At 34.8% G+C, this 17186-nt stretch overlaps 1 protein-coding gene across 8 annotated transcripts in view; it reads right to left on the bottom strand.

The window, feature by feature from the left end:
- Positions 1-17186, bottom strand: part of ODF2L (outer dense fiber of sperm tails 2 like) — a 402314-nt gene that overhangs the window by 13928 nt on the left and 371200 nt on the right. For all 8 annotated transcript variants that reach the window (XM_070786179.1, XM_019957163.2, XM_070786174.1 and 5 more), the window contains 7 exons: positions 15920-16052; positions 13223-13282; positions 13024-13095; positions 12372-12488; positions 8617-8802; positions 5566-5675; positions 4684-4819 (listed from right to left, as the gene is read on the bottom strand). In XM_070786179.1, the coding sequence (XP_070642280.1) occupies positions 4684-4819; positions 5566-5675; positions 8617-8802; positions 12372-12488; positions 13024-13095; positions 13223-13282; positions 15920-16052 (814 nt within the window). The remainder of the gene's footprint in view (positions 1-4683; positions 4820-5565; positions 5676-8616; positions 8803-12371; positions 12489-13023; positions 13096-13222; positions 13283-15919; positions 16053-17186) is intronic.

Below are 17186 nucleotides of genomic sequence, written 5' to 3'. Positions count from 1 at the left end.
CCGAGAGCCAGACATCCTGGAATGTGAAGTAAAGTGGGCCTTAGAAAGCATCACTACAAACAAAGCTAGTGGAGGTGATGGAATTCCAGTTGAGCTATTCCAAATCCTGAAAGATGATGCTGTGAAAGTGCTGCACTCAATACGCCAGCAAATTTGGAAAACTCAGCAGTGGCCACAGGACTGGAAAAGGTCAGTTTTCATTCCAATCCCAAAGAAAGGCAATGACAAAGAATGCTCAAACTACCGCACAATTGCACTCATCTCACACACTAGTAAAGTGATGCTCAAAATTCTCCAAGCCAGGCTTCAGCAATATGTGAATCGTGAACTTCCAGATGTTCAAGCTGGTTTTAGAAAAGGCAGAGGAACCAGAGATCAAATTGCCAACATCCGCTGGATCATGGAAAAAGCAAGAGAGTTCCAGAAAAACATCTATTTCTGCTTTATTGACTATGCCAAAGCCTTTGACTGTGTGGATCACAATAAACTGTGGAAAATTCTGAAAGAGATGGGAATACCAGACCACCTCACCTGCCTCTTGAGAAATCTGTATGCAGGTCAAGAAGCAACAGTTAGAACTGGACATGGAACAACAGACTGGTTCCAAATAGGAAAAGGATACGTCAAGGCTATATATTGTCACCCTGCTTATTTAACTTATATGCAGAGTACATCATGAGAAGCGCTGGGGTGGAAGAAGCACAAGCTGGAATCAAGATTGCCGGGAGAAATATCAATAACCTCAGATATGCAGATGACACCACCCTTATGGCAGAAAGTGAAGAGGAACTAAAAAGCCTCTTGATGAAAGTGAAAGAGGAGAGTGAAAAAGTTGGCTTAAAGCTCAACATTCAGAAAACAAAGATCATGGCATCTGGTCCCATCACTTCATGGCAAATAGATGGGGAAACAGTGTCAGACTTTATTTTTTTGGGCTCCAAAATCAGTGCAGATGGTGACTGCAGTCATGAAATTAAAAGACGCTTACTCCTTGGAGGGAAAGTTATGACCAACCTAGATAGCATATTCAAAAGCAGAGACATTACTTTTCCAACAAAGGTCCGTCTAGTCAAGGCTATGGGTTTTTCCAGTGGTCATGTATGGATGTGAGAGTTGGACTGTGAAGAAGGCTGAGCACCAAAGAATTGATGCTTTTGAACTGTGGTGTTGGAGAAGACTCTTAAGAGTCCCTTGGACTGCAAGGAGATCCAACCAGTCCATTCTGAAGGAGATCAGCCCTGGGTGTTCTTTGGAAGGAATGATGCTAAAGCTGAAACTCCAGTACTTTGGCCACCTCATGCGAAGAGTTGACTCATTGGAAAAGACTCTGATGCTGGGAGGGATTGGGGGCAGGAGGAAAAGGGGAGGACAGAGGATGAGATGGCTAGATGGCATCATCGACTCGATGGACGTGAGTTTGAGTGAACTCTGGGAGTTGGTGAGGGACAGGGAGGCCTGGCGTACTGCAATTCATGGGGTCACAGGGAGTCGGACACAACTGAGTGACTGAACTGACATACCTACAAAAGAATGAGACTAGAACACTTTCTAACACCGTACACAAAAATACATTCAAAATGGGTTAAAGACCTAAATGTAAGACCAGAGACTATAAAACTCTTAGAGGAAAACATAGGCACAACACTCTCCGACATAAATCTCAGCAAGAACCACTATAACCCACCTCCCAGAGTAATGGAAATAAAAACAAAAATAAACAAATTGGACCTAATTAAACTTAAAAGCTTTTGCACAACAAATGAAACTATAAGCAAGGTGAAAAGACAGCCCTCAGAATGGGAGAAATAATAGCAAACAAAACAACTGACAAAGAATTAATCTCCAAAATATACAAGCAATTCATACAGCTCAATACCAGAAAAATGAACTACCCAATCAAAAAAATGGGCAAAAAACCTAAATAAACATTTCTCTAAAGAAGACATACAGATGATTAATAAACCTAAGAAAAGATGCTCAACTTCACTCATTATTAGAAAAATGCAAATTAAAACCACAATGAGGTATCATCTCATGCCGGTCAGAATTGAATCATCAAAAAGTTCACAAACAATAAATGCTGGAGAGGTTGTAGAGAAAAGTGAACCCTCTTTCACTGTTGGTGGGAATGTAAACTAGTACAGCCACTATGGAGAACAGTGTGGAGATTTCTTAAAAAATTGCAAACAGAACTGCCATACAACCCAGCAATTCCACTGCTAGGCATACACCCAGAGGAAACAAGAACTGAAAGAGACACATTTCAGACACATCTCAGTACCCCAATGTTCACTGCAGCACTATTTACAATAGCTAGGATATGGAAGCAACCTAGATGTCCATTGGTAGATGAATGGATAAGGAAGTTGTGGTACATATACACAATGGAATATTACTCAGCTATAAAAAGGAACGTATTTGAGTCAGTTCTAATGAGGAACCTGGATGAACTAGAGCCTATTATACAGAGTGAAGCAAGTCAGAAAGAGAAAGACAAATTATACTAACACGCAAATACGTATATTAACACATGTATATAGAATTTAGAAAGATGGTACCAATGATCCTACCTGAATGGCAGCAAAGAAGACACAGATGTAAAGAACAGAATTTTGGACTCAGTGGGAGAAGGCAAGGGTGGGATGATTTGAGAGAATACCACTGAAACATGCAAATACATTACCATATGTAAAACAGATGACCAGTGCAAGTTCAAGGCATGAAGCAGGGCACCCAAAGCTGGTGTTCTGGGACAACCCAGAGGGATGGGGTGGGAAGAGAGGTGCAAAGGGGATTCTGGATAGGGGGACACATGTATACCTGTGGCTGATTCATGTTGATGTACGGCAAAATCCATCACAATATTGTAAAGTAATTATCTTCCAATCAAAATAATAGGAAAAAAAAGAACTGTTCAATAAATATTGAATGAGAACTAACTATATGTCACACCTCCCCTAGGCATCCTCTGCATAAAAGATGGGAGTTTGTGAGGAAAGATTTATCCTAATTGAGGAGACTTTGGGAGGAAGGAGCATTTAAACTGAACTTTAAAGAAAAGGTAGGATTTAAATACTTGAGAAAAAAAATTCCAAACTGTAAAAATAGTAAGACTATAGGGATAGAGGAAAATATGAACAAACTGCAGGAAATGAGGAGTATTCATATTTGGCTAGAGCTCAGGATCACTTGGAGAAGGCAAGGGCACCCCACTCCAGTACTCTTGCCTGGAAAATCCCATGGAGGGAGGAACCTGGCAGGCTGCAGTCCATGAGGTCGCTAAGAGTTGGACATGACTGAGAGACTTCACTTTCACTTTTCACTTTCATGCATTGGAGAAGGAAATGGCAACCCACTCCAGTACTCTTGCCTGGAGAATCCCAGGGACGGGGGAGCTCGGTGGGCTTCCGTCTATGGGGTCGCACAGAGTCAGACACGACTGAAGCGACTTAGCAGTAGTAGCAGCAGGATCACTAGGAGGCTCCATTATCTAGTCTCCCTTGTAACTAGAGGAAGCCATATGAAAGTGAAAGTGAAAGTGAAGTAGCTCAGTCGTGTCCCACTCTTTACGACCTCATGGACTGTAGCCTACCAGGCTCCTCCCTCCATGGGATTCTCCAGGCAAGAGTACTGGAGTGGGTTGCCATTTCCTTCTCCAGGGGATCTTCCCAACTCAGGGATCGAACCCGGGTCTCCCACATTGCAGGCAGACGTTTTAACCTCTGAGCCACCAGGGAAGCCCAGAGGAAGCCATATATTAATACCTAAATAAGGAGACGAATCAAATGGTATGGAACTTTCAGGAAGTCTCCATAAAGAGGAGGAAATGGGGAAAAGGGGAGAGAGAATTCATCTTTTGTTTCCCTCCATCCTGTTGTTTGAATCTTGGAAATATAATGGATGGAGCCCCATCACCCATTTGAATGGCAGGGTAGAGAGCCTAAAAGTAGCTCAGTTCTCTGATGCCACTCAGGTTTTGAACTGCCAATTTTCGCCTTTTTTTCCCCATAAACAGATTTTTTTCTGTCTTCTATTTACTGTTCTCCAAAAACAGTATTAAGGAACTGAAAATGATGTCATCCTCTTTAGTCAGGTCTCATCAGCTTATACATATCTATGAGTGGGAACTCAAATATCCTTTTTCTCAGGAAGTATAAAATCTTCTACATCTTTTCTCTGGTACATAAAAACTCAATTGTCCCTCAGATTTGATTAAGTTGGAAAATTCTTTCCAGTTATGAAGCAGCCAAAAATATACTTTCTGGTTTCAAATGGACCAAGCCTGAGGCTATATCCTACCATAACCATGACACCTAGAAATAATCTTATGCGTTAAAGTTAATGTATTTTTGGAGAATAAATAAATTCTCTTAGGTTGAGACAAAGAGATAGTTATTCAGCTTCATAAATGTTATTCAGTACTACTGAAAATAATTTTTACATGTATCTGTGTATACAACTGTAAACATTCAAATATATAAGTACTGTCCATATATATGTATGTAAAGATACAAAGATATAGTTTTAGAATTGCTTATTATAATGATATTCTAAAACTCTGAGAAACATAAAAGATAAATGATACAACTTTACTTCTAAAAATGTTGTTACTTCAAGCTACTTCTACAAAGGACTAAGTTGTCATTATACAACATGATATACATACACACAAACACATAATACCTTTAATTTTGTATTCTCAAGATTCAGAGTTTCATTTTCATATTCAATTGAGTGAAGTTTTCTAAGAATTTCTTCACATGAAATTTTTCCATGCTCTTCCATTTTCTTCAGATCTTCCAAAAGATTAATGATTTGCCTTTATAAAAACCATAGAAATTTTCATTCAAACAACATATATCTTAAGTGTACTTCTGAAGTTATTCTTTGTAAAGTACAGTTTCAAAAGTTAATCACACTCAGAACAAAGGAAATAGGAAACCATAATCTATAAGGTTACTTCTACCTGAGTAACTGATTAGAAATAATTATCCATTGATGACACTAATGAAAAATTACACAATATTCTCTTGGCTAGTCAGTAAAACATCTAAACTATGATCCACAGGTAGGACTGTCTTTCTGTCATTCATACATGCATACACACATACGCACAATTTGGGGAAAGAGTTAGAGTTAAATAAAAGTATCAAGTGAGATAATAAACAATCTTAGGAAGCAAATAATACTACTTTTCAATGAAAAAATTGAAGAAAATATACAAAAAGTGAAACATTCAAAAGCAAATATATAGTTCTTTATTAACTTATTAATAATAAATAACAAAATATAAAACATACATATTTTTACTCAGATTTTCTTTGTTATGCATTTAAGACAACTTAAGGATCAATAATTTGTGAATAAAAATGCATTTTATTGGGTAATAATTTTTAATTGTATTTTTAGAGTAAGAAAAGTTTATAAATTATAAATAGCAAACATAGCAAATCAGACAATAGCTTTACCATACGTAATTCATAGGAACCATATATAAACTACTCAAAGAGGAAAGAACTGAAAACATTTCTTATAAAATAGTAAAAAGACTCTTTTTTTTCTTACTTTTTCATTGTTTCGATCTGAACTTCCAACTCAGTTTTCTCTATTACTATTTTCTCATAATGACTTTTCCAGGCATTGGAAGCTGAAACTGTTTCAGACAACTTGGCTTCCTAAAAAATACATAAAGTACTCATCTTGTAATTTAATAACACTAGTTTTGTTCTAAAAACAAATACATTATTAACAAGGAAACACTCATCCTATAAGTTATGGAACTTTTGTTACAGAAAATTTCAGTGTACAAATCTGAACGCAGGAAAACTTTAAAGTAAATTTTAATAATGACTTTATAACACTATTACTTTATATGCATATAATAACAGTTCTAACAACATTTTAAGGATGTTAACACACCTATTTTAAAAAAATGTTTCATAATTACTGAAGATAATTCCCTTTATATTTACTGAATTCTTGTCTTTCTCTGACTTCTTTCACTTAGAACATCCTTCAAGTCCAGCCATGTTGTTGCAAATGGCAAAAAGTTCATTTTTATGGCTGAGGAATATTCCTGTGTGTGTATACACTACATCTTCTCTATACAGTCATCTGTTAATGGATACTTAGTTGTTTTCACTGGAGAAGGCAATGGCACCCCACTCCAGTATTCCTGCCTGGAAAATCCCATTGATGGAGGAGCCTGGTAGGCTGCAGTCCATGGGGTCACTAAGAGTCGGACACGACTGAGAGATTTCACTTTAACTTTTCACTTTCACGCACTGGAGAAGGAAATGGCAACCCACTCCAGTGTTCTTGCCTGGAGAATCCCAGGGACGTGGGAGCCTGGTGGGCTGCCGTCTATGGGGTCGCACAGAGTCGGACACGACTGAAGCGACTTAGCAGCAGCAGCAGCAGTTGTTTTCATATCTTGGTTATCATAAATAATGTTGTTATGAACTTTAGGCTACATATCTTTTTAAATTCGCTTTTTGGGTTTTGGGGCCTTTTTGGATAAATATACAGGAATGAAACTTCTGGGTCATATGATAGTTCTATGTCAAGCTATTCTGTATAGATCACTCTACTGACTCTCAACAAATAACTGTCAAATGAATCTACTCTTTACAAATTCACCTAAAGAGCTGTAGCCATTGTACCCCTCTCTAAAGAAAGACAAATTCACTAGAATGACAAGGGTGCCAATAATTACTAATCAGAAGACTTAGAAGTAGTGATATGAGCAGTTTACATTTATTGGGTGCTTCCTTCTTTCCTACCACTGAACAAGTGTTTATTCAACATTTACTATGTGCGAGACTTTTTTTTTACATTTTTACAGTAATCTTTTTAATGTATTTAAAAAAGACTAGTATTCTGTTTTTATATTACATGTAAATGAATGTTAATATGCACTATGAAGGATATGTTTGGCAATTATATTAGAATATAAATTAAGATATTTAGAAATTTTGCCTATAAAATAAGTGCTAAGAAAAAAATTTAAGACATTGATGTGATTAACTGTTGTGGGGCTATTTCAAAAGGAGCAGTCAAGGAAGGCCCGTGTGAAGAGATATCAAGTAGAGATATCAAGTAAAAAGATACCAGAGTGATTTTTAAAAGAATCAGCTATTATAGAACCTGAGAAGAACATTACAGCCAGAGGCAACAGCATAGAACAGTGAAACAAACACAATACCCACATTAGAGGAATAGAAAGGAGGTTAATGTGGCAAAAATGCAGTCTGACAGACACTGTGCTTTGACATATATTTTCTCATTTATTTCTATAGGAGACAGGCAGTATTATTATCCCCTATTTGATAGATAAAGAGCCTAAAGCTTAGAGAGGTTAAGTACCTTACCCAAAGTCACCAGGTTAACAAGTGGCAAAGTCTTCCTATACTATGATCTGGGGCAAGAGTGACATCGTGCTAGTTAAAAGGAAATCCCAAGAATGTTAATGACTCAATTAGTTTTTAACACACAGGAATATTTTCAGCTAGGCCTTCAGCCTTACAGATTTTGCACTTAGTCCTCAAGTCTTTTATCTAATTAAATTCTTCTGAATGTAGGTTAAATATTAAGAGTTTTAAAATGTTCACAGTTGAGCTTATAAAACATTAGGTTGTTTTGTTTATATGACCATTTATGCAAGTCTGTTTTCATTTCATTCGTATCTAAGTTCTTAAGATTTGGGATACCAATGATACTTAAAAAGAGTAAATATTTTATTACTTGGTAACTGAATAAACACAATTCATCAAAAACAAAGCACTAAGTCAATTTTCAACTTTGTTAATAAACCCAAAGATAACTTTCACATGGTGGGTTTACATCAGCACATGTATTTAAATATATTATAGAGTTTAAGTGAAGTGAATTACTGAATAAAGTCATATGGTCTAATAATACTAATCAGCATTTCCCAAACTGGTATTCCTCAGATTCCCATGGACAGAGGAGCCTGGTAGGCTCAAGTCCATGGGGTCACTAAGAGTCAGGCACAACTGAGCGACTTCACTTTCACTTTTCACTTTCATGCATTGGACAAGGAAATGGCAACCCACTCCAGTATTCTTGCCTGGAGAATCCCGGGAACAGAGGAGCCTAGTGGACTGCCGTCTGTGGGGTCGCACTGAGTCGGACACGACTGAAGCGACTTAGCAGCAGCAGCAGCATTCCTCAGAATCAGTTCCAAGAGTTACTTTGTGAATAAAAGAATTCTGCAGCTAACTAAGTGGTGGAAAACTCTGAATTCAATACCCTCCTTGACGTTGAAGGCCTTCTCAGAGCCTTTGTTAACGTACTTTAATTTAACGTTAATATGCAATGTAAATTTCCAAGGGTGAACATGTATGAAGTGGTACAAGCCAATGTAATCACAGGTGCTTTGGAACTTACACATCCTTTAAACAAAGTCCCAAGGAAACGCTAATGTAATTCAAAATGCAAATCTGTCACTTTATGTAATCTTTCAAAATAAACACGAAAGCAAAATTAGTATGAGTAAAGTTTTTCTAACAAGATAATTATACTAAGTGTTATGAAGTTAAGTACATAAACTAAGTACATAAAACAATTCTTTAAGGAAGAATGTATATAACTCACCTGCTCTCTAATTTGGGAAGTAAGGTTTTCCATGTCTCCAGTAAAATGTTCAATCCTTTGTTTGTAAATTTTAGATGCCTTTTTTAGAGCAATAGTTTTTTGCCTACTTGATTCTTTCATTGCTACAGCCTCATACTTATTCTTTTTCAACTGCAAATTCCATTCTGATATTTGGGTTTCTAAGCTCTAAAAAATATCAGTGGTAGTTATTTTAGAATGTCAATGTTGACATAAACATTGTTAAAATATGTAAGTAATCTCCCACATAGAATTTATGAAAAAGACTAATAAGTTTAGTAAAAAGCAAAACAGTGAAGAAAGGTGATTTCACCAATGTTTATTTGTAACCAGTTATACAGTGCAAATTTAAAATGTATAAACCTATATAAAGCTAATACTACTCTTACTAAGAAGCTAATACTGGTGATTATGGCAGAAACACTAATTCCCTTAAAACCTTTTTGATTAACTAGAATTTTTTAATTTCACATCTAGAATATTATATATAGCACTCACTAGTTACTGCAAATCAAAAAAAAAAAAAAACAATGTAATTAAGCCAGAGACAATTCAAACAGTAGGTACATAAAGCTCAAAGGAATCAGTAGCTCCCCAAATATATTAGGACTCTAGTTCAAATTATAAATGCTTAAAGGATATATAATCAAAATCTATAGATTATGAAGAGTATAAACAAAAACTTATTTGCTATATTTTAATTTACTAGAATTAAGGGGGAAGTCTTGACATTTCAAAGAGTTACATCAAGACAATAAAAGTACTACTTTGCCCAGTAAGTAGTAAGTTTAGTGAAGCTATTATTCTAAGACCACACAGGGTTCCAGAAAGGACTACCAGATCAGTAGGAGTCATTAAGGGTAAAAAGATGTTTGGTTATCTTTTTACCCAAAGGTAAGGCATGTTTTTATCCACTGAGTCTGATAATGTTAATTGACATAACTTTCCTTACATATCTCTTGGGGATATAACTAAACACAGAATATTAGGTTGGGTCGATGATGAATATGATTTAGTGTGATAACTCAAGTTTTAATTTCAAATTATCTTAAAACTTTGTATTTTATTTTATTTTCTTTGCTCACATGGATTTTATTGTTTAGTGGATCAATGAATTCCTAGTCCACCTAGAAGGCCATAAGCCTAATACAATGAACCACAGATACAGCAAGAAGAAACACACTGTTGTGAATAAATCAAAAATTGTGAGACTTCCCTATTTCGTAATTTATACCCCATATGGCCCTTAAATCACACACTTTAGAAACAGGAAGAAATCTGGAATCAGTTCCAAATAACCAAACATTAAGAAAATACATTGCTCACTTTGTTACTTTGTATTTTAAAGCATCTGAGTACTAAGAACTTAAAGACTTAAGGTTTTAACATTTCTACGTTTCTTAAAAGTTGTGTGTTTCAGAAAAGAATGCAAAATTATTAAAGACTTTAAGTTTTAGTCTTCCATTTCCTGGACAATCATTTTAATAAAAAAAAAAAAAACAAAGGAGTTACAGTAAAAGATGGAGCTTTTCTACCTATGATCAACAAAAAACTACACTTAATTTTCAGTAAAACTGAGTTTAAGAGATACATCTTAAACAAGATCTAAAGGCTTGATCTCTTTGAAAAGTAACTTCACAAACTAAGAGAAGAAGCAAAACATTCTTAAATTGTCTTTTAAAATCTCTATAAACTAAAAAACCCCATTTTAACAAGTAAACAAGGAAAACAAACTGCAATATAGTTAAGTCAGCTTTAGAGAAAGGAAGAACCCTTCCCAACCCAAGAAAAACAGCTGTACTTTCTCTAAGAAACCACAGGGTGTCATCACCACATCATGAATGACAGGCACACTTACCACTAAGGGTAAAATAGAGTTTCTTTGAACATGGATCCACAAGACTTTCTTACTAGATTATCAAATCCCATGCTCAACCACTATTAGGAAGTGTGCTGAAACTATGAAATTATTTTTATAGTTTCAAAATAACCCCGTCACAGTCATTTGCCAAATGAATGGATATATATTTTAAACCAACTATTTGCCTTTTCCTCTTTCCAAAGAATTATACTTGCAGTATATTATAAAGATAATTATCCTGTCTCCTCTAAAATGTGAAAATCTTCTAACTCTAATTGACATATTTTAAAGATCTAGAAAGAAAAATGAGTTCAAAGTATCTTTAAGGTAGTTCTCAAGGAATTATAATGTAACTAAAAAATTTAAAAGACCCAATATAATTGTTGAGTCATCAACAATACTAAAAAAAAATGAGATTTATGTTGGCAAACGGAGTTAGTTCACTGTGCATGCATTCATTAAAAAAAAACAACAAAACCTGTCAACCCTAAATAAATTTCAAAACTGTGTTAGAAGGAATGTAAAAAAAATCCATGAGCTAATTCAACTTCTTCTAATTATTTCTAAATAATAGAATTTTGTAAGAGAATGTGAACTCAAAGTATTAGACAGGTGAATATGATGGCAAAATCTTAGGATTTTATAGCTTATATTTGCTCTCCTAAATATCATGAATATAAAAAGGAACTGTCAAATTTAACTCAAAAAAATGTTTACTATTTCATTTTTAAACTAAAGAAAATATTTTCAAGAACTTCCCCAACTGCTATTTAAGGACATAATTTAAAAAAAAAAAAAAAAAAAAGGTAAATTGTAGTAGATAATCTGAGATATTAAATTACATGTATTCTCTTATATTTACCATGACAGAGCAGTACAATTCCAACTCTAGTTCATCTCCAGTGCCCTAAGACACGGACGCAAAGAACACAGGGAATATCTGGGGGAAAGTGCTAAAAAGCACCTAAAGGCAGACAAAAGACAAAGTTTATGTCTCACATAAGTCTGCTTAATGTCTCTTTCATGGGCAAAAGCTTTTTGCCACTGAAGGAAAAAAGGAAAAACAACCTTGATATGCAGTTGTGAAAAACAAGTGCCTGGGCTACAGGCATCTGCCATGATCAGGAAGATAAAAGCAAACAGAAATCCAGCACAGAAGTCCTCACACTCAATGGGGTTTGTCTTTCTACACTTCTCTTTCAAAAGTGGCCACATTGCTTCTTTTCCTTTAGCAAAAATGACAGTAGATGCAGTTAGCTTGTGTCATACCACAGCAACCTCAAACTCTCACCTCAAAGTGACTGTAAGGCTTCCACAAGAATATTTAAACTATGCAGTTTAAACCAGAGAATTCCTCTTAATTACCCTGCTAAAAAAGCTGTATAACAGGTTATTTGATTATCTAAACACCAATGCTAGGTTACCTGATCTTAATGTTATTATTATTAGCAACAAAATCAATATAATAAACATTATTGTCTCATTAAATAAGTGCAAGAGTATTTAAGTATATTATAGGCACATAAAAGGGATGACTGTATACCAAATATTAATAGCTTCAGTATTTTTAAGTTATTTTAATTTTCTCTTATATTTAATAGCTTTTCCAAATAAATATAATTTAAGAATAGAGATTTTTTTAAGTAATTCAATCTTATACAAATCCTTCCTAGATCGGTACTACAGAGAGAGAGCATTTTCATATTAGGATCTGGAGCCAAATCTTTAGAAAGACCAGAAATGTTAAGATTTGCCTCAAATATGGATTTCCCATGGCAACACTTAAATTGAATTCTTTCAAAACCAGAATTAAGACTATATTGTCATTCATTACTGTTAGCACTTAAAACTATAAAAATGGATGAGTATTTATAACCTTTATGTGTTCTTTTAATTTCTCATTCTCTGCTTCCTTTTTATGAATTTGGGACTGCAGTCGTTCATGTACTACTTTCACTGATTGTGAAAAACGGCTTGCTTTCAAAGCATTTGCCTATAAGAGAAAACAAAACAAAAATGTGTTATTTGATGTATTTCTCTACATTATTAAACTTTACAGTACTTGCATATGATCTAAAAATTTACTAAAGAGCAAAGTACAACACTCCCATTACGAATGGATTTTATATAAAATCAAGGGGATGTTTTCTACTCCTCTTTTTAATAATTCCTAATTATCTCCTGTTACAAGTTCCTATCTATCATCCTAAGTAAAATCATGGATATGTCTAAAATGATCCTACAAACACAGAAATACCTTAATTTATACTAAAACTGAAATATATATTTATACATAGGTCCCTGACTTATGCCAAGTACCCTGAATGAAGCATCATAAAAATCTAAAAAGAAAAAACTTTAAAAAATTAAGATGTTATATTTGATACATAAAACTGGGGAAAATGTCCAAATAACCTAAAAAACTTTGTGTCTATTTATAAGGATAAATAGGAGGCCAGCATGGAAAGAAGGGAAAGAAGGAGTCAATATTAAGAAAATATGATGAATTAAGCTCAAAATTTGCTTACCTTTTCATTCTGAAACAAAGAAGAAAGTTCTTGGATATAGGTCTCCTTTTCAAGTACCTTGTTCTTAAGATTCTTCAATAAATATAATGTTAAAGTTAGAAATATCACAACTTGGGTAATGTTGGCTAATTTTATAAAACTGACCAGCATATAAACAAAAAAATTCAGAAAACTAGACTCCCAAGTATAAAAGACTTACAATGTTTTCACTTTCATTATCAGTTAGTTTCTCTAACAAGTTGGATAAACTGTCCCCTCTCTGTGGAAAAAAGAAGTTATAAATCAGTGTTCACAAGCTATATTTCTCTACACAATAGCAGAAAGTGGATTAAGCATCAAAATTAAGAAATTAATGTGGTGCAGCATATAGTGGTGATCACAGCTGCCTTCCAAAGAAATTAATATGGACAACTACCATGCACAGTTCAGCTTTAAAGTTAAAAACCAGAAAGATTTTTGCTTAAGTGTTCCAAATCAATTTTTGTCCACAATTTATAAAATTAATTTCTAAATAATGCCTCATAAAGTACAAGCCAATGACATAAAAATCACAAGAACCTTGTATACAAAGGAGGCTCACAATGCTGTTTATAAACAGGTAAAAATTATAAGCAGCCTAAAGTCTACCAAAAAGAAATGTTTTAAAGAATTATAGCAAATCAATAAAAGAATTCCATGTAGATATTTTAAATGAGGATGCAGAAAATGTTTATTCACTTTGAGGGTCACACATACCATATGATTCTATTTATATAAAATATCAGGGCTTCCCTGATAGCTTAATTGGTAAAGAATCTGCCTGCAATGCAGGAGACCCTGCTTCAATTCCTGGGTCAGGAAGATCCACTGGAGAAGGGATAGGCTACCCACTCCAGGATTCTTGGGCTTCCCTTGTGGCTCAGCTGGTAAAGAATCTGCCTGCAATGTGGGAGACCTGGGTTTGATCCCTGGATTGGGAAGACCCCTGGAGAAGGGAAAAGCTACCCACTCCAGTATTCTGGCCTGGAGAATTCCATGGACTATATAATCCATGGGGTTGCAAAGAGTGGGACACAACTGAGCGACTTTTACTCACTTGATAAAAAGTATGTGAAATTAGCAAATCCACAGACACAGAAAAAGCAGATAATGGACAAAGAAGGGGTAGATGGGGATGAGAAGCAAAATTCTAAAGGGCTAAGGTTTTCTATTTGTAGTTATGAAAATGCTCCAAAGCTGATGGTGATGACTACACAATTCTGTGAATATACCAAAAATCACTGAAGTGCACACTTTGTACCAGTGAAATGTATAGTATGTGAATTAGATCTCAATAAAACCGTTAAGAAAAGAATATATGAATGCATAAATAAAATGAATACAAGAGCTTAAATCCCAAGAGTTTTTTATAGTAACTGAAATCAAGTGAAACAAATAATGAAAGTTCTTGAGATTGAAAATAAAAATGTGTTTTCTATAAAACATGCTGCTTTCATGTAAAACTACTCATGAAATACTGAAAGTGGGGGTTAATGATTGCCATTTCAAACAAAAATTCAAGAATCATTTCCATTTCAAATATACCAATATTTTAATTTCTACAGTTCAAGAACCAATATACCCTTCAAGTGAGAAATACCACTATTGAAATAGTGCTTAGCATTTCTTACTTGTTGGTATTCTGTCTTTCTAAGAAGATGTTCTAAAGTTTGTTTTACACGTTTAAGTGTCTAATTCTATTGTTAATATTTCTGTTTAGAAATCTTCAAATTGGATGCAGAAAGATTAGCCTGACAAAATATAAGAGCCACAAACACATTTTAAGACATTGCATTAAGAGACTCTAAAACGTAATGCTACTATTAGCAAAGAATACTTTTTCCCAGTAAAGAAAATCATTCTTTTGCATATGTTGTTGTTGTTGTTGTTTAGTCACTAAGTCATATCCAACTCTTTGTGACCCCATGGACTGTAGCCCGCCAAGCTCCTTTGTCCATGGGATTTCCCAGGCAAGAATACTGGAGTGGGTTGCCATTTCCTACTCCAGGGGATCTTCCTTACCCAGGGATCGAACACAGGTCTCCTGTATTGGCAGGTAGGTTCTTTACCACTGAGCCTCCAGGGAGGCCCTCTTTTGCACATAGAAATAGTAAAATTTGCCAAGTTTATAGCTGCTGCTGCTAAGTCACTTCAGTCTTGTCTGACTCTGTGCGACCCCACAGACGGCAGTCCACCAGGCTCCCACGTCCCTGGGATTCTCCAGGCAAGAACAATGGAGTGGGTTGCCATTTCCTTTTCCAATGCATGAAAGTGAAAAGTGAAAGTGAAGTTGCTCAGTCGTGTCTGACCCTCAGTGACCCCATGGACTGCAGCCTTCTAGGCTCCTCCATCCATGGGATTTTCCAGGCAAGAGTACTGGAGTAGTGAATAGTATTTGTTACATGGTATACTAAAGTAAAATGAAATCAAAATAAGGGCTTAAACCCTAAAGTATTTCAGGAATTTATTATAATACAACTAATATTATACAATTTGCCCTTAACTCTAATACACTGTAATTTTAGAATAGAGGTTTTTAATCCACATGGTAGTATAGAAAATATATTTCATCTCTCAGAATATTTTAAATTCACTCTTGTTCTAGTTCTTGGCTCTAGTTCAACTCCACGTAAGTCAAGCACCGAGGTACACAATTTCTAGCCTGGCCTCTCATCAAGTGCATTCCTGAGATTATCTTTGACAGAAAGAATTGCAATTAATGACATAGGAGAAAAGAACACTGATAAACTTGCATTTTTTTATATCAAATACCAGTGTATGAGCATAATTACTGTAAGAATATGAGACCTCAGTTAATGCATTCTGAGTATTATCCTAGCTCCTCATTTTATTAGATGTTCACTAGTCAAGTACTCACATTTTCAAAACTAATCTCTTCAATGGTGTCCTTAAACAATGGCAGAAGTAATTCTGCAGAACAAGTTGCTAACTCGGCTTCCTTAAACAATGCTTCCAATTCGGTCTTCTCATTTTGGATGTCCTGCTTTAGGCTATGCACAAAGAAAATTTAAGTTAAAACTGTTACATAAATTTGTTTTACTTTTTTGTGCAAACTAAGCATAGCCTGATTAAGTATTACAGTTCCATAAATTGCTCTGCAAAATTTAACACTAAACTGTCACTGAAAATGTATACATTTTTTCTATACTTCCATATTTTTTCTACACTTAACTATAAATGGTAAGACAGTTTCTAAAATGTTAAGATATATAAAATATGAAGACTACCAACAGCAATATATCACTCTACTATTTGGTAATTATTCAACATCTCTTCTCCAGTTTGTAAAATGATTTATGTGAATGTGTGTCTTTTTTTTCTTCCCTCCCTTCTCCCTAGTCCAAAAACAAAAGATCTGACTTTCTAGCCCTTATTCCCAATCCTTTCTTGAAATCTATTGTTCTTCACAAAAAAATTCCTCCAGAAGAATGTGTAAGCTAAACAAATGAAACACAAAAAACACTGCTCCAGACACCTAAAAATTCTTCACATTTGGTTTTATAAAACATTATCATTTAAAATGAAACTGATTATATTTGCTTTCACTATAAAATACATTTCTGGGGGGAGACAAGAAGTTCATACTTTTACATCCCAAAATAAGGATGCTTCTTAATAATCTTTGTCAGTCTGGAAGCCGTCTTGAGCTGTCTCTCCTGTACATGTCCAAAACTTATAGAATGAGCATCAAATAGTATGAGGAATATCCCAGAGATGGGATACAGCAATTTTTAAACCTCTAGCAAAGAAGCATCACATAGAGGGCTTGAAGGAGTTGTTGAAGTAAGAATGTTAAGCAACATTCTGGAAGCAAGATTCCAAGGTAGGCTTTCTGTATACTGTAAGTAAGAGCCCATCACCAATAATTTTCATTTCAGATATAGATGCACCTAAGAAATACCCTTTCACTAATACTCCTAATAACAGAGAGAACGCTGAGTTAAAAAGTGACTCAAAGAAGTTGGATTTTGAGTATAAAGAAGCTTTGAGAATACTTTCACTAATTTATTTCATTTAATCTTTATATGAGCAGAGTCATTTGGACAAAAATCTATGTATAAGTTTGAAGAGGCTTTTACAGTATTTATAAATAAAATTCCAAGCATTACAAGAAAGCACTGTGT

Source organism: Bos indicus, chromosome 3 (genome assembly GCF_029378745.1).
Source record: "Bos indicus isolate NIAB-ARS_2022 breed Sahiwal x Tharparkar chromosome 3, NIAB-ARS_B.indTharparkar_mat_pri_1.0, whole genome shotgun sequence".
Taxonomy (NCBI): Eukaryota; Metazoa; Chordata; class Mammalia; order Artiodactyla; family Bovidae; genus Bos; species Bos indicus.
The sequence above is the reverse complement of the archived record's forward strand: the minus strand, read 5'-3'. Positions and strand labels throughout refer to the sequence as shown.